Source organism: Microtus pennsylvanicus, chromosome 3 (genome assembly GCF_037038515.1).
Source record: "Microtus pennsylvanicus isolate mMicPen1 chromosome 3, mMicPen1.hap1, whole genome shotgun sequence".
Lineage (NCBI taxonomy): Eukaryota > Metazoa > Chordata > Mammalia > Rodentia > Cricetidae > Microtus > Microtus pennsylvanicus.
In genome coordinates this window covers 115,814,932-115,839,904 of record NC_134581.1, presented here as the reverse complement: position 1 = coordinate 115,839,904, position 24,973 = coordinate 115,814,932, and the positions used below count along the sequence as shown (strand labels likewise).

Sequence of the window (24,973 nt, the reverse complement as noted above, 5' to 3'; positions counted from 1 at the left end):
GGGAAATTCTTGTTTCTATTGTTTGATGTAATTTTTGTAACTAACAATCTACTAAAACCTCAGCTTCTTTACTTTTAAATTCTTAGTAATAAGATATACCATGTGGGCAAATAGATGAGAAAATACAAATAGAGCGTAGAGCGTTTGGTACTCTACTTTGAACAAATAACTACTAACTTTAGCTTTTCACTGAAGAAACTAGCTGTGAATGTAGTCACTCAAGACTAAGAAACACATTCTCTCATGTCCATACTCTAAGCACTGAAAAATGTTCTATTAATCAAAATGCAGTGATGCGCTTTTAAATTTCCATTCAGTATCTTAAATGTAATTCACCATTTTAAACTTAAATATTTAAAAATTTTCATGTTCATTAGTCATTTAATTCACAGGTAAATATTAAAACACCAGGAACTATCAAAGTTTTATAATAAATTTGTTAAATTATTTACAAACATGAGAGAAACAGAGAAGCAGAGCAAGAGAACTGAGTTGGGTATTTAGAGAAGGCTTCACAGAGAATTTGCTTTTAAAGATAACAACCGCAAGTGGACAAATAAGATATGTAAAATAGTAAAAAAAAAAGAAGAAGTTCTAAGTTTCAGTATATTTTATAAAAATACGCAAAAACATGCCAAATTTATGAAACTCAAGTACCAGAGATATTATGTTTATTAAACTGCACATAGGTGACCAAAACATAAAAGTATAAGCTAGGAAATGAGAAATTTAAACCTCAGATTCTTGCTTACAATTGAACAGAATGCAGCATCAAGTTATACAATAAAACAGAAAAAGGGATCCAATGATGTGGGTACTACAATGTTTAGTAAAGCTTATAGACATGTGTTTCCATGAACTTATATGTATGAAGTTCTTTATAATCATTCACTTATATTCAGAACATGTCATTGGTGGAAGCAACTTCTAAAAATGCATGAAGTTGTACAATAACTTAGGATAAAATATAGACATAATTATGACAGGAAAATTACAAACAATGCATTATCCCTCATAACACTCCATTTAGCATTCCATATGGTGTTGGAATACACAAAAGGAAAGGGATTAGAGACACAATTGAAAGACACACACAAAACTCAAAATCTCGCAAGAGCAGCAAGTGCTATTTTTGCACTGAGAACAGAAAGGCTGATTTCTCCTTTGTTGCCTGCTTGTCGATACGATCAGGCATATTACAATCGAAAAGCCTAAATAACGTGAGAGAACGGGACACTGCCGGAGCAGTTATTATTTCCAGCGTTAGCAAAGAGGTCTGGTGCATTCTGATTACCTAAACCTCATTATGTGCCAACAACTTTTGTTCCTCGCAGAACTCAAATCACAGGGTGGTGCTGTATTTAACAACTTACCCTTTTAGATGATTGTGAAGCGGCCCATGGTGTTTAATCACATTATTGCCAATCATCAGCAGAATGGTAATGACTGGGGAGACTCGGCCAATGTTTCTGATTAAAGCGTCATGCTTGTAGAGCAGGTCAGAAGTTCATATCCTAATTCTGTTAACTTTCTTCTAAAACCTTATTTCCTCATTCTGCGAGGAATTTCTCTAGTTCTATCCTGAAAAATCAGGCTGGCGGAAAACCTGAATAATTTCATGACCTATTCCTGAAGTCACTTCATTTTGGCCATCATGATCTATTTGCTGTTCGGTGTAGTTATTTTATTTTATTCCTTTTACAAGCTAAGAAAAAAAGTGACCAGGAGACTCTTTCCCTGTGAGATCTGAAGTGTCTTTTATAATTTAGCTAGGCCAGTGGCCAACAGCTTAGTGGATGGCTGAAAGCAGTTTTCATCTGCCCAAGTACAGGGCGGTTTGGTCCCACATGTTTACTTAGGCACCAGGCTCCTGGCATTTCTTTTTCTACAGAAGGCAAGTTGATACACAAGGTGAAAACCACTGAAGATTGAATGTTTTTTTTTCCTTTTAGAGAAAAAAAAAAGGCAAGACAGTTATTGGGACTTCTGCCTAGAGGCTGGATCTGTCTTGCCACATGAAGACACAGAGAATTCAAAGTTACATGGACCTCACAGTCCTATTCCTGACCTCACATTTAACCAGCTGTTGGCTGTAAAAGTTCTGTCATCTTTTGGGATTTCTGCTCATAGACTGGCTGCCTTGATTATTGCTACTCTTATGTTTATTTTATCTTCGTTTACTTAAAAGTTACGCCCATGGGGAGAGTTTTCTTTGACTTTCAGCCCACTAATAGAGCATTCAAGCCAAAATTCCTCTATTTTGCCCTGGTTGGGTATGCATGGAAGCTGGTCTACCACTGGCCAGAAACACTTAATGTTATTTGGAGGAACAAATTTGTTATTTTCAGATTTTGTGATTTTTTAATTATAAAGGTGTTTGCAGTTGGAGTTAGATATTTTCTGGCTAAAAATTATGTTTTTTTTTTTCTTCAATGCCTTTTTCTTGCCTGGAAATAATTGTTGATGGCATAATTCTTCAGAGTCTCTCAAAATTGCATACCTGCAAACACACTACCATACCACTTCAGGAATGACTCTGTTTTTCTTTCTGCTTCTGGAACTATAATACTCCCTGAAGGTATGTTCCAATACTTTCCCACTCTACATGACTTCCATTTTAAAACCTCTTTTCTTTGCTAACCTTGCAGACATTTTTCTCTCATTCCTTGTTCTCTGTAATCTTTGTGACTCCTATAACGAAATGAAGCATGTCCTTCATAACATATAGTTGTCTTTTCTTCCGTGTCTCCTGTATGTTATCTGGAAACATAAACTTTTACTGCTATTCACTGAGAAAAAACGAAGTAGTAAGTACTATTGTTCTATTCTCTTAAGCTTCCTCTGAGCAATGCTTTCTTATCATTTTCTCATAGAGTTATTGTTACCTTCTAGTTCTTTGCAGGCTATCAAGAGGAGCATTTCAAACCACAGTTAGGTGAAATTTATATTCCTATTTTTAGTACTATATTTCAAATTAGTTTTCTACTGCCAGATATGTTCTGTTCTTTCAAACTCACTGAGATATTAAATATCTGCTTTGGGGCAGCCAATGCCTTCAGAATTATCGAAACTCAGATAAGTCATACTCAATATCAGTCTTTACTCAAAATATGCAGAAAATACATGAGCAGATAGTAACAATAAAATATCACCATCACTGACTGCGTGGAGTGTTGCATTGGGCTGTGGGAGTGTGAAGGAAACAGCAGACCATAAGGCTCTCTGACCTGAGAGCAAAACTTCATAGAAAAGGAAATTTTAGTCTGTGATAGAGAGCAATTCTAAAGAAATGAGGATCCAACACCATATAGGGGAAAGGACATTCAAGAAAGGAGATAGTTTAACAGAGACCCTAAATACAGAACTGTTAGAAAAATCTTAAAAAGAGCCTCTCTGCCAACACAAAATAACTCCAATTAAACCGGATTAAGCAAATCAAAAATGCCCACGTTTAATAAATTCCTTGCTCTCGAGTGGCCAGGAGTGTGGCAGGGGGAAGACAGAGAGGGAGAGCATGTGTAAAACTGGAACTACTTGTTCCTTTTTCTAGCTTGGGGAGGGGTAAAGACTTGGTAGGCTTTCTGGAAGTAAAGTCTGGCCCAAGGCAACTTCCAAGGGGAGAGAGCCTAAGATTGGGCTTTCTGCTCCATTGGCACCCCAAGGATGGATGCCAGGGACTGGGGTGACGCTTCCAATCATCCCAGAGTCCTTGGATATAGGGGCATCAGCTCAAGTCTGGCTACTTCCTGTGGGCATGGGGCAACATGGGAGAGAGGAACCTGGGAGTTGGGCTCACGCTCAGTGAGAGGCGTGGCTGGAGTGGCATCCAGTTTGCTGTCATCCTGGAGTCCACAGGCAGCTGTTTTCTGAGGGAGATGAGAAGGCGGTGGCTAGGAGAACAAAATATTGTTATTATTGCCCTATGAAATGGGGCTAGCCATGGGCTGGGACACAATAGCAGATTAAACCAGATTTTAGTTGGCAGGTGTCCTTGATCTAGGAGAGTTGCCACCAATGATGAAGTCCCAGGAGCTGTTGCAGGTGTTTGGTGTTGTCTGGAGAGCGCTTTGTGAGTTGGTCTTGACCCAGGCAGCAGAGGTGACTGTAAAGTATGCTTGAAAATGGGTGGGGTTAAAAGGCTCCGGAGACTGTTAGTTTTTATACACCTGAAACCTGTTAATCTTGAACTATGAAGCCTGTTAAAGAGGCATACCTGTCTGTATTTTAGCAGGACACTTCACAAATAAAGTAATTAGCAACCAGTACCTTCAAATGCCATTAGACAGATCTGGGAGGGATAAATGCACAAAAAAACATACAGTATTTTAGCTACACAGGCAATCCTAAGTCCCCTCTTTGGTCTTTGAAGAACACCAGTCTTAGAAGCAGTGCTTGCCGTTAGCTGCTGAGTACAAGAGGCCCAAATATTTTTTTCTGTGGGGGGAATATTAATCTGCCTGTCTTGGCCGGATGAGAAGATCAGTTCCCCAAGTGAAGTATCCAGGAAACTGAAGAGGTAGAAGGCTGCTTTTTGCTGTGTGGGTTGCTTTTCCAAACCCAAAGGTCTTCTGTCTTCTTGAAGAAGCTAAAGGTGCTGCAGAAGCTGGCATGTCTGTGTTAGAAGCACTTTTGTTAAAACGCCATACCCCCAGATATGAAAAGGCACTTGAGAACTAGGTACCATTACCTGTTATTTACACTTGGCATATGAGCTAAATTTAGGCATGTGTTTGATCCAATGAGTTACAGTTTACCAATGCTAGTAAATGTAAGAAGATTAAAAGGAATATTTTAATAAGTTAAAGAATGTTAGCACATGTGAGTACCCTTACCAAAGATGGCAGACTAGCACATGAGGGTACCCTTACCAAAGATGGTGGACTAGCACATGTGGGTACCCTTACTAAATATAGCAGACTAGTACATGTGGGTACCATTACCAAAGATGGAGGAGAGGTTAAAATGGCTACTACCTGTGCGTTTGTATTTTTCCAGAGCTGCTGTAATCTGGAGATATAAGTTTTATTGATCTTAAACAGGCACACATGCACACAGTAATATAAATCAAGCACATCGCAAAAACACATTTACACATTCATACTGTGGCCACATCATTTTAACAGACAAATAAAGAACTTTTAGAAACCTGTGTCAGTTGACCAATTTAAAATCCCTGTGTAGTTAGTCCTCTCAGGGAAGCAGAGCAAACAGCCATAGGGGGAGGGACCCATAGTGAGACAAATGGCAAATAGCTTAGAGAAGCAGGGAGAGGGGAGCAGAACAGGGCTGTGGAAGCATGCATTTAGAAACAGTGGGCTTTTGGAGAGTTGTTAATTTACATTAGATAGCCCCAATTTAACGGGACTTTTTTTGTAAAAGGCCACCAAAGGGCATTTCAGGAATAGGCTTGGAATTGCAATAAACCTACTTTAAAAATCTATGCCCAATTGTGTGGCTCAAGTCTATCACCGCATATCCACCAGGACAATCCGTGAGCAGAAAATGGGGCTGTGAAAATTGAATGGCAGGCATCCTTGGCCATGCGCTCTTCACCTCAGTGAAAACCCTGGTTTTCGCAACAAGGGTCAAGCTTTTGGTGCAGACCACAACTTCAGCAAACCTGCAAAGCGAATGAGTTACCCCGGGAACCCTACTGCCATAAGCAAAAGGGGGAACTCACTGAGTGAAGCTGATCTTGCCAGGCAGAGAGGGCACGCGGGAAGGGCATTTTCCAGCATGCGGCCCTGGGCCTGTGGGCAAAACAGACCCTTTCGGTAGGAAACCTCCATCTGTTAAGAAAAATAACTCCAATTAAACCAGATTATACCAAATCAAAAAAGCCGATGCTTAATAAATGCCATGCTCTCAGGTGACTGGGAGCATAATGGAGGGAAGACAGAGATGGAGGGTACAAACAAAACCTGAAACCTAGCAAGCCTAAATAGCCTGTGGGAGTGGTCCTGACCCTCCCTGGGGAGGGATCAGGATTTGGCTGGCTTCCCTGGAGGAAGAGTCCAGCTCAAGGCAACTCCCAGGTGGAGGGGGCCTGAGATGGAGCTTACCACTCCATTGGCGCCCAAGGATAGATGCCAGGGACTGGGATGAAGCTTCCAATCATCCCAGACTCCTTGAATATAGGAGTGTTAGGGGGCTGGGGTCTCACTTTCAACCAAACAAGAACAAACTTATATTTCTCTAACTTGAAAATATTCAAAGAAGGAAAGAAGAGATATTTTTGGAATGTCAGGGCAAAGACTTGTGTGCCAATATCCCTAGTATTATCTCCAAGGATACGGGATTTACTGGTAGACAATGGGGAAATGATAGAGACTTAAATAAAAGCAGATATGAAAAGTTATCTTTTATGCCACAGCCCATATTTTTATCTCTGTATCCCTTCCATTAATTTTTTTGTCATTGTCATCAGTCAAGTTCTTTGGTTTTTCTTTAACTTACTATAAACTGATTATAATCTCCATATTTGAAGACTACTTATTTAGTCCTCTTACCTCTCAGCACTCCTGTAGTATTACAGGATACTCCTTTCTGTCTGTCCTCTGATTACATAAATTGCTCTCTCTCTCTCTCTCTCTCTCTCTCTCTCTCTCTCTCTCTCTGTGAATCTCTCTCTCTGTGAATCTCTCTCTCTTTCTCTCTTTCTTTCCCCCCTCCTCTCATCTTTTCTGAAAATTTTATAAGAGAAATTATGAGTTAATCGTCATTAATATTCCCTTGTTAATCAACATTATCTACATGTTAATTTTGACAACAGAGAATGGAGTTTAACTTTACTATACTTTCTTGTACAGTCCTTAAAACTGTTCTATTCTCTATATTATTTTGGCCACAATGCCAGTTTTCTCCTCCATGCTCCTCTAGAAGTACCAGAATCGTGGTATGTGTCATCCTCTTTTCTTTCTATTTTTACCTCGGTATCTCTTTCTGTTGTGTGAATAGACCCTTGGGAGACATGAACAAAAAGCTGCTCATTCCAGATAGGAAGTCAACTACTGATCAAAGCAACAATGTTCCCAAAGTATAGCTTGGTGAACCATTGATTTTGAGGAAGTTTCTTAGAAAAGAAGAAATAACTTTAAAACAGCAGCATTGCCGGGCGGTGGTGGCGCACGCCTTTAATCCCAGCACTCGGGAGGCAGAGGCAGGCGGATCTCTGGGAGTTCGAGGCCAGCCTGGTCTACAAGAGCTAGTTCCAGGACAGGAACCAAAAGCTACAGAGAAACCCTGTCTCGAAAAATCAAAAAAAAAACAAAAACCCAGCAGCATTGACAAAAGACCATCCCAGCATAGGTGATGACCCTTGGAAGCTCTAAACAAGACCTCATTGCATAATTTGCAGGCATGTTAATAGATGCCATACTTGCTCTGAATTTTTCTCTTTAACCTCATTATTTCTGCACTTTGATATGGTCCATGTCATTCTTGTACTATATGCTTTCCTTGTTTACCTTATTTCAATCTACTCTTCTCCACTACAACATAAATGTCGTGAAGTAAATAGTTTGCTTGCTGGTTTGTTTCTTGTCAATTTTGTTCAGTATTTTATTTTCAAAGCCTATGAAAGAACCTAAAACACAGTAGATATAACTAAAGCATTGTGCATTAATTAATTACTTTGTGAATGAGGCTGCCTTCACATTGCCACATTGTAAAGCTTAGGAATGGCTGTATGCATGTGGTTTACTTTAGTGATTAAAAGTAAGCACTCAGCAGGTGGCTTGAGAGACATCTGCATGTTTATTTTGCCTTACTGTATGACACTGAAATTTTTATAAACTATCACTAACCCTTTTCTGATTTACTAAATGGAAATAATAATAATAATAAGTGACCAAATCACGTAAAGTTTGCTAAAATGTTGGTAAACTCGTTGAAAAATCTACAGGAGACTAAGCTAGTATTTTTCCATTGTAGTTACTATGTGTTATTTTTTCTGTCATAATTTTTGTTATTAGTTAATTTTATAAGAAAAGAAGATAAGTTTGAAATTTAAGTTTGAAAATGTTCATTATCATTTCTGTTTTAAAACACCTTGAATTTTTTACACCAGTCTCTAGTCAATGTTTTTAAAAAATAAAGTGATGCTCAAAATGTTTCAGTGGCTCCTTCATCCTCAGTGTGTCAATATTACATGAGAATTGGCCACTTGTCTTCTTTCATTCTGAGACAGACTACTCTGGAATGGAAATATTCTTGCTTATTTTCCTACTTTGTGTCAAAAATATATCATTCTCAGAGGGGGCTCATTAAATTGTTTTATATTGTGTAAAAGAGTTTTTAAGGGTTTTTCCTGAAAGTAATGTCTATTGAAATTTTCTTCATTTATAACAAGTCCTCCAAGGAAAGTGTTGCCCTTCCTCTCCAATGTCTTTAATCATTTCTCTGGGAAAATGCAATTCTTAGAATTTCAAGTTACATGTATGAATCCTAACACTTTAGAGATTGAGACAGGAAGTCCATGAGCTGAGAGTGGGCTTAGGGATACATAGTGAGATCTGTCTTTAAACAGAAAATAAAAAAATTAAAGAAGTATGAAAATGAAGAGGACAAAGGGGGAAAATGAAAGAAAGTATGAGAAAGTAGAATGACCAGAATATTACCCCAAGACTTCTCTTGAATTTATATTATATGGACTATATTATGTAAATTCACCTAGGTAAAAATTCTCAGTGAGAGAACAAAGTTTTAAAGTAAATGTATTTTGTTCAGATAATCTATGCTTTGATTAGAATTGGTATTTATTAAATTAATGCTATGACTGTAATTAGTGTGATGGGGAATAAATGGATGTTTTAAGTTACAGTGTTCCTTTATTCTTGGGTAGCAAGATATTAGAACTCATGAAGGAGTCACAATAATATGGGTCTAATTTGTAACAATGTATCTGTAGGATCTTCTGTTCCATACAAGCAAATCCTCTGTTCCTTGTTGGTCTCTTATGTAAAATGGGGTTTGTACATTTGCTCTACTTTGTATTATTGCAAAAATTATGTTAAATGTAATGGCTATAACATTTTAGCCATTAGCAATTATATATTTTATCTTATAGTTGGAAAGATACTTTAATACCAGAGATACTGGATTTTGATATTGCTGGTATTTTTTTTTTTAATTTTACTCTCTAAGCATCTGTAATTTCACCGTGACTATTATTCATCTCAATACATTAAAGCAAATATTTGCCAGTAGGAATGCCAGTGTTAAAATCAAACTGACCATTGGAGTAAAGGTCCTTTTATTTTCCTGGGTTAATGTACTGAAAACACTAAGTTGCCGTTTTCGATTCCATGGCTATCACTTGCAATAATCTTAATAATAATCTATTCTCCTCATTTGGCAGGAAATGATTTGTTCCTGGTAGCAGTTCACGAGCTGGGTCATGCTCTCGGGCTGGAGCATTCCAATGACCCCACTGCTATCATGGCGCCATTTTACCAGTACATGGAAACGGACAACTTCAAGCTTCCTAATGACGATCTGCAGGGCATCCAGAAAATATATGGTAGGTTGAACTCTTCCTGCTTCCCTCATTGTATGTGGCAACAGGAAGTCATGTGCATTTTGATTTACTCGGAGGTAGAGTCTTTAAGCATATAACACCGAGACAGAAGAAAAGTGTTCTGCTGTAGTGGCAAAATTCCATCATTCAAGTTGTATTGGCAATAGTCCCCCAAATCTTAATATATAGATTACTAGAAAGACTTAATCACTGATGGAGCTTTCTTGTTGTGTTTAGTGGAAACTCATATAAACCTCTAATAATATAGACATATAAAATTTAGGTAGTAGTATATTAAAATAAATATATAAACTCATAAAAATAGTTAAAGTACAAAATGTCACATAATATAAGGAAACTTTCCTATCCATTGACAACTGCACTTAGTGTTTAAAATTCCTCTTAATTCTAAGACAAGCTACTTTTGAATATCAAGAAAATAAGTTACGCAATATAAAAATGTATTTACCTCAAAGGTATAAATACTTAGTCAGGGTGAATGTCAACAACAAGGGAAAGGAAGCAAATAAGTGGCCAAGTTTTATCAACAGATTGCATGGATTACACTTCTAATATTCTAAACTACATTTCTGGTTTGGTAGCATTTTTAACTTATAGGGTTAACTCAGAAAATGCAAATTAAGAAAAAGGGAGGTTATCATGCATATTTACTGTGACCATATCTTCCTTAGTACAACCCGTGACCTTTGTAAAGACATTAATTTCACATATTATTAAGATATTAACATTCATAATTTACCAATATCAGGTATTCTTTGCAAGACTACGGAAAGAAAGGTTTCATTTTTATGATGATAAATGTGTGCTATCAGTCTGTCAACAGTCTCTATCCAGAAGGTATGATTTACATCCTAAACAGCGTAATTCATGAGCACATTAGTGTTCAATTTTAATAGTGTAGTCATAAACATTCTCTTAGGATTAAAGTAAACTTGAAATTTGATTGGATATACTGATATATGTCACAGACACAAATCCATTGATATTGACAGAGTTATCCATTGCCTGTGTGTCATCAGAAATTTTTCCCACGTGTTTAAATCAAAGACATCTCTTTCTCATTACTTCAAGAATTAGTAGTCTAGACTGAGGGCTGTGAAAGAATATCCATCCCATATCTAAATATTAAGTGTGAACAACTCTATTTATTAAAGAGAAAGCACATCAATCCCTTGAGGAATGATGGCTAACATCTGTTGCAAATTACATGAGTAAACTTTGGCTTGACTTGGAAGCAGCCTCTATTCAGAAATACTTTACATTAATATTTCACCCATGGTGTGTTAATCAATGGACACTTTAGATTCAGTATTTAGATGAAACACAACTGTTTTTCAAGACATTTCATTAAAATAAAATAGTGAGATCAGTAAAAATTTATAATAGATAGCTGGAGACATATGGTAGAATAACGTCTGATTTGCTAGTGTTTATCTTCGGAAATATTTTCATAGAATCAGCATCTGTCAAAGTCCAGTTTCCCCTTGAATGAAGCTCACAGTTATTAGTTCAGTATTTATTCTCATACTTGTATTTTTTTCTTCATGAAAAACCTACTTCCATACTGGTTTTGAGAGCAACTTTCCAACAGTGACTGGGTTAAAATAAAACCAACTAAAAGTTAACAAAGAAATCATAGTACTAGGAGCTGGACTCCAGCCTCATGACTGAGACACCCGTGCTAGGCTTGGGAGGATTTGAGAGGTTGAGTTTTCAAAAATATACAATCTCAACGACCTCTTAGCTTGCCTAGTGTGTGCCCTCTGCTGATCAGCACTTGTTCTCTGTAGTGTATCTTCCAGCACTATTCCAGGTTTAAGTGAGCCAAGCCCTGTCCTCATGTTTTCAAAAGGTCCTCCTGACAAGATCCCTCCACCTACAAGACCTCTACCGACAGTGCCCCCTCACCGATCTGTTCCTCCGGTTGACCCAAGGAAAAATGACAGACCAAAACCTCCCCGGCCTCCCACTGGCAGGCCTTCCTATCCAGGAGCCAAACCCAACATCTGTGACGGGAACTTCAACACTCTAGCTATTCTTCGACGGGAGATGTTTGTTTTTAAGGTAGGAGACTATGTTTATTTTTTTTAAGCAGAGATAAAGTGTCTAGTGTCGTTTCAGAAAACAAGGTCTCATTCATTCTGAGCCTACCTTCCAGGCCCTCTCACAGTTAAGAGGTTCAAAAAAAAAAAAAGCATCCTAAAAAGTACATGCACAAATGGGCGTAGATGTCTAGCAGAAGACTGCTGTGACATTCTATTTTGGGAAAGCACTTATGTCAGCAGGAGCTGAAATGCCTGGAAATGTGAGGTTGAAAAAGTACTGCATGTTATGAAGAGATAAAATAGCAGAATTTAAATCATGAATGGGATCTAATAGCGGTGATTTGCTTCCCAGCTTAGCTACTTCCCAGCGTGCTGTTGCTGGGATGTCTTACTATACAAATCTTAAAATGTCTCTGAAATTTCAGCTGACAATTACTACTTTGCTTGAATGTTTTGCTTTCTTTTTGTTGTCATTGTTGGAAGAGGGTGGGGTTGTCATTATTTTGGTTTGTTTTTATTCCTTATGTCAGTTTGTTTGGGGTCTACTGTTATCCACCTTAGTTAAATCACTACAGATCCAAGGTTTCCACCTGATGGCACTTGTTTTTCCTTAGCAGACTATTTAATTTATATCTTTAATTATAAGCTATAAAATTACTTTTTTTAGAATTAAAAAATGTACTCGATCAAGTTTTTCTATTCTCAATAACACCAATGAACCGTTCATGAAAAGAGAAAATAAGTAGTAAATATGAGAAAGTGAATTTATGTATGCATGAAAATGTCAGAATTATGTGATTTATTTTGCACAGCTGTAAATGATAATATATATTAAATAAAAATAAATTCAGAAGGAAAAGAAAAAGACAATCCTGGAATACCAAGTTATAAACCTGTTATAATACTGTGATACCAATATTTATAAATGACTCTAATTTTAAGTATGTTAATAAGTTTAGATTCAGTTGGTAATGAAAAAGCTTAGTCATGTGTGCATGTACACATCAGTGTATATGTCTGCCATGGCTATTGGTCGATGATTCCCAAAGTTACTCTTCATAATTCCCCATTCACAGTTCCTCTGTGTCTAAACTGTAGCAGCCAATTGAAAAGAAAATACAATATATTTATTCTTTATGACTAATATTTTGTTGTTACTGCCTTTGGTAAGTTTCCAGTGTGATATTAGATTTTTAAAATAGCCATGTTTGACCAACATTATCTAATAAAATAGAATAATGTGTTCTTATTTTTGGTGAACATGAGTTAATACTTAGGGAAATAGTATCCTGCTTATACAGACTCTCTTAATAAGTAAAGATATATTTCAAAAATATAGCTTTTAATAATTTTAGAAGACAAAACATTTTATTTTCTATATTTGAAAATAGAATCAGGGTTTGTTATTATATGCATAAGACAAGCATGTTTTCTCTAAAAATATCATTTTCTCAAACATGAATAATTTATAAATCATACATGTATAATTTATAGAACATACAATTACTTAACTAGATGCCACCATTCAATTTCAAGTATGTTAATAAGCTCAGATGCAACTGGTAAAGAAAAAACTTACTTTAATTATGTATGCATGCACGCATCTGTATGTGTGTGTCTACCATTGCTCTTGGGTGATGAATCCCAAAGTTACTCTTCACAATTCACAGTTGCTTTGCAGCTGAGTCCCAGCAACCAAGTGGGGAAGAAAATGAAAACAAAATACAGCAATTTGTTTATTTTATATGTCCAGGATTTTGTTTTTACTGCCTTGGGTAAGTTTCAACATTGCAATATGATACCTTGATAAAATAAAATTTTCGTAGTGTCACTATAATCTAAGAATATACTGTGAAATCCACCCTGGCAGAGTTCTTTATTATTTCTGTCTGTATAAACAGACTGGTATTTGCAGAAGAGTGTGATAGCTACATATCTATAATCAAATCAACTTCCTCTTTGTCCTGCACACTGTGCTATGCAGAGAGTGCACTGGACTAATAAAAAAGCCCTATGGATACTTGTTTCTGGAATCAGGAGTATAAGAAAAAGCTCATAGTTTAGACCCTATAACGCAAGGCAGCAGTAACTACTTTTGATATCATAAAAGTTAAAGCTCAACTTTCTTTCCTAATTTAATATATTACCTTAGAACCTTATCAAACTACTTAAGAAAACAGTTCCTAATATAAATCTGGAATTTTCTTAAATATAACATTATATGAAGGACATTATATTCGCCTTTATAACAACTTTCCTAATACTACACACATTACAGTATTCCATATTTATTGTTTTGTCATAGAACAAGCATGTATGCTTAAGAGAGTCTGTTAGATAATAACAATATGTGAATACAAACAAACTTTCCCATCTGTGCAGAGATTGTATAACTGAAAAAGAAGGTGAACATGAATGTAAATACCATTAAAACAAACACTGCAGTTATAACATTGAACCTAAGAGATAGTACTAGGGTTTAATACAAATGGAAGTTTTATTCACTTAGCATTTTGAGTTAATTATAATAGCAGAATTATCCAAGACATTGAATAAGTAGGTAGCAGACAGCAGCTTCCACTGAAAAAAATTTGGGCATGAAATTATCTAATATATAGTCCTTAGTATTATAGCCCAGGTGTGAACAGATTCAGTTGAAGGCACAATGGAAGCTTACCTGCTCTTAGTTAATGGCCGTTACAGATTACAGATTGGGTAATCCATATGTGTCCAGCTGAATACTGGCACCTATCCACCATGTCTAAACCCTGCAACAACAACTGAATAGCATTCTTTCTAACTAGAGATGGAAATCCAGAAAACTTGAGCCATTTATTCTCATTCAGTAACTGTAAAGAGCTGTTGAACTAGGTGTATTTGATTTCAGACCATCGTGCATCCAACTCAGCTTTTCAATTCTATTATCTGAATAATCAGCAAATGTTCCCAAACAAAACTGAACTTTATATTTTGAAGTTATAATTGTTGAAGGGGTGTGTGTGTGTGTGTGTGTGTGTGTGTGTGTGTGTGTGTGTGTGTTTGTGACACCTGTCTGTGTTGTTTTCGGTGCTGACAATTTAACAGTACATAAAAGAGGTTGGATTCTTATTTCTTAGAGCTTGCATTCAAGTTTTTGAGGTGAACAATCAGGTGAGAGGTATTACGGTTTGTGGGTGAAATGTCCTCTGAGCAGGCTCTTGAGTTTCAATATGTCGCCAGGTGATATATTGCTTTGGGAGGTTGTGAACACCTTATGACTGTGGACTAACTATCCAAATATGAACAGAGGTGAACCTGGAAGGTGGTATTTGCTTCTGGTTTCAACCATGTAATTTCTTCCTGGTTAGTTATAAACTGAATGAGCTGCCATCTACTGCTGCGAATCCCTCACAGCCATGAAGAGAGCCACAGTGGCATTTCATCTCACCATGATGGATTGCATTCCCAGAAGCCACAAGCCAAAATATGTCTTCCGCCCTTCAGTTGCTTCTGTCAGCTGTCTTCCATAGTGATCAGAAAAGTAACGAATAGAGAAGGCTGTAGCTCCTTGAATGAGTGTTGTGGGCACCCATGGCAGCCAAAATCTGCTTTGTGAGTGACAGCTGGCCTGTTAATTTCTCCTTCTATGCTTTACCTGTTTAATAGAGATGACCTTCATCTTTACATCAGTGTCAGTGTCCTCTCTATACTTAGCATCCCTGCTTGAAAGTCTCTTCCAGTCTCTTTCAAACTCCTGTTTAAACTATTTCCTGAGAAATGTTTCAGCAGTTAAAAGCACTGACTGCTCTTCCTGAGGACCCGGTTCAATTCCCAGCAACCACGTGTCACCTCACAACTGTCTGTAACTCTAGTTCCAAGGGACCTGACACGCTCACACCAGTGTACATTGAATAAAATAAATTTTCAAAAAAGTAAATAAATATTCGCCTCTGTAAGCACATGCTTTTTCATATTTTACCCTGTTTATTGTCCTGTCAAATATATTTAGGGATATTTTATTGTTTGATCCTACTCTTAAGTAGCATGATATTTTACTCTTCTTTAACAAAGCTTCTATACAAATCAAAGACCACAATATCCATTAATGTTTCCTATCTACTCCCTTAGTTTCAATGTCTGGCGATTTTTTCCCATCAAGCCCCAGCTTCTAGTCCCTTTCCAACCCAATGTCTCTGCAGGAAACTCAGATCCTGACTGTATGCTGTTAAGATTGTTCAAATTGCTTGTATACCTGATCTGTGCATCTTTGTAGTACATTGTCTCTAATGATTTGTCTTCATTGCATACTTTCAAGTAGATGATAGCCTTGCTCAGAGCCACAGTTAGACAGATAATTCATACACTAATGGTCACCACTAACAAGCAGAAATCTCAGTGTAGCAACAAGCTGAAGGCAGTTCATACCATAGGTATAAAAACCAATAAAATAATAAATGATTCGTGCATATTCCAGGGATCACACTCAGGTGGTTCTCTGGATTACGTGCAAGTAAGTGTTTCTGCTGTCCTATTTTTCATGTTGTTTGAAAGATCTTAATGGGCATTAATAGACAAATTTTATATATATATATATTTTAATAAAAAAATGGAAGATCTAGATTTGTACAAAAGTCAGTAACTTAAGGTAAATTTGTTTTCTTGTTAGAAATAGTTCTTCCATTGCAATAGGCACGTGTGTGCATGTGGGTTCCATATTATATGTGTGTATGTATGTGTTCTATATTGCTACTTGCTTCAGAAAGTTAAACCCTGCATCTTTACAATCTTTGAGAACTGTAAAGTTACCTAAGGTAAGCAGTGAAGATCAGACAAAAATACTGAAAAACGGAGAAAAAATAACAATACCATGAGATGCATTGACATTCCCTAGGACTGATCATTGATGATGTCAGGTACCGTTACTGAGCTGACAATAGCAGGACCTAGTTGTTCAGTGAAAATGACATATGCCTTAGGCTTTAACAGGAAAATATTGAATGATTTGTCTTTATTTCAGTGTGAAAGAAACTATCAGACAGAATTGGATGATATTATATGAAGCATATTTCAATTATAAAATATTAAATTGTGTTTAAAGAATGAAAGAGTAGAGGTAGTGTTTGAAGCTGGTAGATGAAAAAAAATGCCACATCATTAATGTAAAAAGACTTGGTTTTTGTCAACATGACTGGGACACTGTGGCTTTAGATTAAGCTTTCTTCCTATTTTGCTGTCAGGTAATCTGTCACCGTGATTAAAAGAAAAAGAAATGCTCAACAAAATTACTTATATTTCTGGAAAACAAGAGTTACATTTTACTGTTTTGTGTCCACTTTAAATGTGAATTAACTAACTGTGTTGTAATCATTATTGCAACTGTTCAGTTATTTAAAAAAAATTCAACCAGGTTTTTAAAAATTTTTAGAGAATATTTTTTATCTTAATGAGGTGGTCATGTAGATACATATTTAGAATCCAGTATGAATAAAGCTAAATTATGTAGCTTCCTAAAAATTTCTATGAAAATCAATGGAAATACATTTAAATACACAAAATTTAGAAAGACAGCTAGAAACATAGTAGCTTTATATGAATACCATAATACCACTTGGACTGAATAAATAGGAAACTATCCTTAGCATAATTAAAACAGTCATAAAATTCAACTTAAGAATATATGCCTGGAATAATTGTGGCATTCACTAAATATTTATTTACTGAATGGGATTTTTGCTTATAACTATGTTCCCTGAATTTGAATTCCATGAGGAGAGTTCTCAATATTCTTATTCATTATTCTATTCCGATACTTAGAATAGTTTTTGCAATTAGCACATCATATTTTTTCTTTAAATGAGATTATTATGTGGGATATAAAAAACTTTAATTATGTAAATTAAAATGAATTAAATAAGAGGAAGATTACAATGTGCTGGCATGGAAAGACAATATTGGAAAATAATTACTCTCCCACATTATTTTGCAAGTAATAATTGTATTTCTAGTGGGATAGGAGAAGGGGAGTCCTTACTCTTCAAATTTTTAATTGATATGTAGACAAGGTAATTTAAATGGTGTAAGTCTTCTGCCAAACTTTCATTCCAAGAGCTATCTATCATCAGTCCCCTACACACCATGATTGATGGTTTTTAGCTCTCAGTGTGTCAGGATGAGCGCTTTGCCCGCAGATACGTTATGTTTTAAACAGAATAAGAAAATGTCAGATGAATATGTAGCAACCGTACGGGGGGCGGGGAGACAGAAATGCTCAGCTTTCTTTCCACGGCTACAGCTGTTATGTTGCTACTTATATAGAGATGCCTCATAAGCAAGATTTGAAAATTCTGCAAATTGTTCTCTCAAATAAGATTCAGATGTCAGTAGATTGAAAGAGAAGGACTAGATACTGAGTGGGTAACTGGCAGTTTCTGGCACTCTTTCTAAATGTTCATGATTTTGTAAACTTCCTGAACTGTAGGTTTTTATGGTCAGATAATTTAGGTAAATTACAAAATTCAAAATGAATAAAAGAAAATAGTATTTTAGCCCAATTGATTCGCATAGATTTTTCTAAGTTTCTTTTATTAATAAAAATATCATACACCTCCCATAATGAAATGCTAATATATGTAACACCCATTTATTACCTGTGAGCCACTAGATACTCTCTTCAGTGTTTTAAATGGGCTGTCATACATAGACAACACTTTATATGAGAACAAAAGGCCTCACAAGGTTGTTTCCAATACATATTCTTAGAATTCTAAAGAACTTACCACTGAAGGTCCTATTTACATTCTTATCACTTTTCTTTTATACTCAACAAATACAATTACATAGTTTATTACTTTTTATTGAATTCATTGTGTGACGTGTATGTGGGTATGTTTACATGTGTGTGTATGTGTAGTCACCAGTAGGTCATGATGTGCATGTCGAGGACAGATAATAACTTGTGGGCTCAGTTCTCTCCTTCCACTACGGGGATCCAGAAGATCTAGCTATGGTCATAAAACTAGCACCTGTACTAGGAAACCAACTTATCAGTCCTGGGTACATTTCTTTTATTGTGTGGTTTTAATGGTAGTGAAACAAAATATCTAGAAATAAATTTATTGATGATTATACATACCTTTCTAAGAATGCAAGTGAAAGCTTATTGTGTAAAAATAACCCCAAATAAAGTTTTAACAAATAAAACAATCTTCCATGTTTTTTTGTTATTTCACTCATGAGCACTTAATGGCTAAATCCATATAATTTGTGTCTGCGTTGTCTGAAGTGACAACATACTGGACACAATCCAAATGACCATCAACAGGAATTATTTAGTTTAATGCAGTGTAACTTTTAAATATTGAGAATATTCATATATATGTGTGTGTGTATGTGTGAGAGAGTCATAGATAATATATATAAATATATAGATCATATATGTGTTTGTGTGAGAGAGTTATAGATCATCTATATAAATATATAGATCATATGTGTGTGTTATAGATCAATATTTTAACTCTGCTGTTTCAGAACAAAACATTGAGGTGTGCAATAGTTACCTGGAGATACAGGAAGGCAATAAGTGAAATGGATAGAGTATAGACTAAACAGAATTGTTAGGGAGGAAGATTAGATTGTCAGGAATATGGAAGTTCAAGCCTGCAGTCTAGGTGTTTATACATCTGTGTTGTAAATACACATGGCCTATATTAATGATATAAATATTATGCATTTGCATATGTGCCTTTATATATGCAAGACCATACCATAAGCAAAAGCAATAAAGTTCAATGCTGAAATGAGAACAGTTATCTCCTAATTACAAAATCGAAGTTATTGAGGTTCAGAACATGCTTGGTGGTATCATTCTCACTGAATGCAAAAAAATTTGTCTTCAATCCCTAAACATAACAAAAAACAATAGCAATTATTTTTAGGGTTTTATTGCTTTTAGGTTGTATGCTTTCTTTGTCCTAAATACTTTTTTCAAGAAAATAAATATATTTTATCTTTTTTAAAAAAATAGAATCGTTTTAAGGATTAATTTGTGGTTTTATATATCTCAGGACTAATACCCAGTTTTGGAGTTAACTGAACCTTGTTGCAGAATTTGAAAATTAGATACTGCACCAAAGAATAATAAATTGTAACGTTTTTTCTTAAATAAGGCACCTTAATTTTCATCAAGGATGAAGAGTAGCAGTCAGGGAGGACAGCGTGTGATAGTCTTAACAGACAGAAGAATTTGTATATTTTCAAATTAATAACCAACTATGTGATAATTCACCTGGAAAATAATAAAAGTAGATACACTTCCTTATATTTTGGATAATAATATTGATTAATTATTTCTTGGTAGAATAAACTTAGCACGGTAACAGCACAGGAAATTTTAATACATCAACAGGTGGGAATATATGTGAGGCTTAGCAGTACATGTAATTTTAAAAAGAAAGTGTCAAATAATAAGATTCACCTACAATATGATGAAATGGTAAAACAGAAACTGTTACATATCTCATTATTTAAAATGCATGCCTCTTCAAGGCACATGAAAGACTTCAGAAAGAGAAAGGCAAACCTTAGCATCATGGGATTGTGAAACCATTTTACATATATACTGTTTCAGAATATTTTGCATATATAGTGACCCAAAATTCAGTGATATAAAACAGCTTAATAACCTTGAGAGTTGTAATAGGTTAAATAATGATAAAGTGATGTGATTTTCCAAATAGTATCAAAAGGCAGAAGCTATTAATGTATTTATTGTCATTTTCCCCTGGACTATGACTAAGTTACCTTGGACAAAATCATGGTGATGTATTTCATTAATATAATTTAGGAAAAAACTTAAAAAAATATGATTTTATACCCACTCGAGTTTAGCAAAAGTGACAATAGCTTTCTGTGCCTCAATCTGAACATTTTTTGTATTCTGTTGTTTTCAAAACCAAGGTAAGAATTTATTCTGTTTACTACATGGCATTTTAAAATCATTCAGGATGAAAAGATATTTTGGCAATATATCCAAAGAGTACCATTAAACTCTGCAATGTAAGAAGCGCTTACATGCAGTTTGTTAACTCATCAAAAAGTAGCACATGGTACACCGCTTACATACCTAATATATCAAATGCTCAAGTAGTTGCTACAATTGCCATTATTGTAGCTATTTATGGTGGCACTGTGATTCTGATCAATACAAGTATTAATCTAGGGTAAAACACAATATTAAACTTAAACTGTCTAAATGATTCCCTGACAACTCCACATGACTTCCCGAAGCTCATGATTACTATGCACTATTATGAATTTGTTTTCACTCTTTTCTTCAAGAAAGTGTTGGCTGTCCATGAAATAATCATTAGAGACTTGGAGCTGCTCTTTTTATCCTTGTTACTCCCTATTCTGTCCCTGGTGCAGATAACAGCCAAGTTGACAGTATGTCAATAGCTAAGGTACAAGGTACAACAGAAGGACATACATCAAGAAATGTGTCTATGGAGGCTATGTTATCAGCACCTATCAGAGCAGTTAGCATCAGTCAAGCTGAGGTTAAAAGATGATGGTGCATTGAGAAGACAGTATGTTGTTCTATAGAATCCAATGCATTGGAAATGAGAAATAGAGCCAAGAGTGTTTCCTATGTGATCTTACATACCATGTTGAAAACTTCAGGCTTATTCTACGTGTCAGAAGTTACTAGATGTCAGTAGAAAGAGTGATGGGTTGAGTGGGACAAAGGGACCCACATGCAGGCCTGGGAGGAAGCGTGGCCTTTCCCAGGACCAAGACAGACTGAGTTATACAAAAAGACCAACATGCAAGTATGGGGCAGTGTTGGGACCAATTGAGTCCTGGCCTTCAGCTCTTCCCTGCTAGAGCCTTCTAATTGGAGTTACTAAAAGGTGTGCCTTACCTAGAGGATCAGAGGATGGGATTTTCACCTGTTGGCCATTGGCTGCAGGGTATTTAAGCCTCCATGGTACTCTTAAAGGGCTTTTGTACCAGTGATTGGAGGTCCGCGTGTTTGTCTCTGCGTGTGTTTCCTCAACCTCCAGCCCCTTGCCTGAAGCACACGAACTAGATTCTAGTGAATAGAGCACAGATAGGAGTTGCGCTGCCTTCCCTTCATCTACCATATGTTGGCATGCTTGAGGTTGTTCAGAGAACTACCCCTGAGGTCATAAGAGAGAGCAGGCGCTGCACCTCACCTGGGCAGCACAGTAAAGCAGACCTTCTTCGTGGAGGTGGAGGTGAGCCAGCTCCAAAGTTGTGAGCATGGGACAGCTGTCTCCAATACTTGCCTGGCATACAGTGTCATGGCAGAGAACAGATGCCCCCTATTCCTTGCCCCTCATCACCTGAAACAGACAAAGGAACTGATCCTCCCCTGTACCAGCTAGCTGAAGCAGTCAAGAAAGGAGGCCCTGCTCTTCTCATGGGCAACATAGTAGAGCTAACACTGTTCGCTAAGGCATGGGTAAGCTAGTTCTCAGAATATGAGAGTGGGATACTTGGCCACACCCCCTCATCCGCCATATGGTGCAAGGAGAGAAATTACCCTTCCCCTCTTACCCATACCACCTGTGATGGGAAAAGCTGACCCTCTCCCTTACCAGCTACAACACTTGGGAAAATGGGCCCTACACTTTACCTGAGCAGCCCAGTAGAACTGACTCTACTGACATCTGGTCAGGGTATGGGTGAACCAGCCCAGAGAATGAGAATGAGAATGTGAATATGGGAAATCTGGTCCCACCCCTCATCAGCCATATGGTGGTGTGATCAAGGAGAGATTCCCTCCCTCTTCATACCCTTCACTGCCTGTGGCAGGTGGGAATGCTGGCCAGGACATCATACTAGTGGAAGAGCTGTCCCTGCCCCTCACCAGCTGCAGCACTCAGGAGAGTGGCCCCAGTTGCTTGGCTGGACAACACAGTAGAGCTGGCCCTGCTGTTATAAGTGTAGGAGAAGCCAAGCCTGAGGGCTTGCAAACAAGAGAACTGGCTCTGCCCCTTGCTCATCACTGTAAAGGGTGAACTTGCCAGGACAATGTTGGAGTACTGACCCTGGTGGTAAGGATTGGGGAAAGCTAGCAAGCTGACAAATTCTGCAACTACCCAGGCCCTGAACCAGGATTATGAGTTGATCCATCCCAACATCCACCCCATCTTTGAACTGCTAGAGTACATGAAGGGGCCTGTCCTGCAGACCCAAAGCTTCAGGATCTCTACAACATAGTGCAGCAACAGGATAGCCAAGAGGAATCGCAGTGAGAGCCCAATATTGATAGTGTTGAAGAAACCAGACTAGACCAACGACTCTTTGCAATGAAAACTTGCAAGTAAAGAAATATGGTTAAAAGGATAAAAGTGTGCGTGTGCTTGTGAGTGTATGTGCTTATGGAGACCAGAGAGGGCAGGTGTTACAGAAGGTTATAATTCCCCCAGTCTGGTGTTAGCTGAACTGTGGTTTTATGGAAGAGCAGAAATGTGGGGTAGCATGAATCTATAGACAGAAAAGATCTTTCTTCGTGGTTGTTAATGTTTGTAGTGCCGGCTACTCAACAGGCTGAGACAAAAGAATATTGACTTTAAATTTAGAGAGAATGGCATGAATGTATCTCATCAAACAAGGAGTGGAAAGGGGAAGAAAAAAAGAAGTAGGGAGAAGAAGGAGAAAGAGGAAGAAGAGAAAGAGAATAATGACATGGAGGAGGTGCAAAGGGAGGAGGAGGGTTTTTAATTTTTGTCAAATTATTAACAGGACCAACATTCTTATTTAACATACATTATTTTTCATTTTAATAATTTTGTTTAAATGGAAATAATGTTTTTTTCTGATTCACTATAAACATATTCCCAAAAAGTTATTAAAAGATTGTCTTTCCACAAGGAATAACCATGGAGGCTACACCAGGTGACATCACATTCTTGAGTCTTCTGCTGTAAAGGATGCCTTCTGTGTATAGTAGAATTAGTGCAGAGTAGAATTAGAATCATATTAGGAAAGCAGAGCTGGGCATGGATAGGTCTGACTCTGGAATTGATTCAGCTTTGCAGCATCTTCACATTCAAAAGTCCAGAGCATCCTCTCTCTCTCCATTAGATACAGTCAAGTAAAATTCCTTCCAGTGTTAACTAGCATAAATTCCAGCATTAGGAGATTTTCTTGAATTCCCACTGATGGATGAGTCTGGAGAGGAAACCTAAAGAAATCACACCATGAAGATAGCTATATTTAGACAGCTTTCTTGAAGGCATGTGACTTCCACATAAGGGCTGAGTGTTTAGGAATCACTTGGGTCTCCACATACCAGGCCAGGATCCTTTCTAACAGCAGCTGTCTCTGTAACAGCACTTATGCTGATGTGAGTTACACAGCCAAGCACTCAGGTAATGCCCAGAAACCCAGGGCCTATGTCTGTTTCTTGTGATTGTTCTTAAAACCCCTAAAGACAGAAACTAAAAATAGCAACAATCTTCCTGGGAATCAAAGGAGCAGAAATAGCATGCGAGAGTTTGTGGAAATAATGTGATTGCAGTGAATGCTCAAATTAAAAATTTGACTGCTGATGTACTGATGTTTATAATATAATATGACCAAGAAAAATTTTGAAGTAGATTTTAGAAAACTGGCTTTACAGATTTTTAGCACAGATCCATACATGTATCATCCAAACAGAAATATGTTTTTTTTAGTTTATTCTCTTTTTCAGATTTTGTTTTTGTTTTCAATTTCAGCATGACAATTCAGTTCATAGAAAATTTCTTCTACAATAGCATCCTAAGGTCCAGAGTAACAACCACAGTCAGGCATATTAGTACCTCGTCATAAAATCTCATGTGAATTTGTAATATAATAGTATTGTATAACATGATGTGTATTATATAAATACAAATAATATATCACATGGATATATAAAATATATATTTGTAATAGATAAGTATTATATATTTATATACTATGTGTGATATGTAATGAAATATTAATGAGCACAATATGTTTAAAGTAAATAAATATATGCAAATATATGAGACAATCATAAAATTACTCATATAAATTCAAGTGAAGTTATCTGTCAAATAAGTTTGAACCAAACTCACGAAACAGCTTTCCTTCTTAAAGCTGATTCTATTTAAGAATTGTAGATAATGTGTTATTGGCCTTTTAGGTGAGCATTGAGCATCAGAGTAAGTAAGCATCATTTTTATTGAGAGGTGCAGATAGTCAAGCATTGTTGTATACTTAACGCTTAAGCCCATTCTGCTTGATCTTGTCATGTTCGTGCTTACAGTCCACTCTGATTCCTATTCCTTTCATGCAATCTAGGTTTGGTAGTGGAAAAGAGGAGATTATTTAATAACAACATTCTCAATAACCACAGGTTTAGTAGTCTTTTGAGAGT

General features: G+C 36.6%; 1 protein-coding gene across 1 annotated transcript in view; it reads left to right on the top strand.

The window, feature by feature from the left end:
• The window catches only part of Mmp16 (matrix metallopeptidase 16), a 184,758-nt gene that overhangs the window by 126,570 nt on the left and 33,215 nt on the right, over positions 1-24,973 (top strand). Inside the window, exons 5-6 of the mRNA XM_075966915.1 lie at positions 9,359-9,520; positions 11,391-11,602. Coding sequence (XP_075823030.1) covers positions 9,359-9,520; positions 11,391-11,602 — 374 coding nt within the window. The remainder of the gene's footprint in view (positions 1-9,358; positions 9,521-11,390; positions 11,603-24,973) is intronic.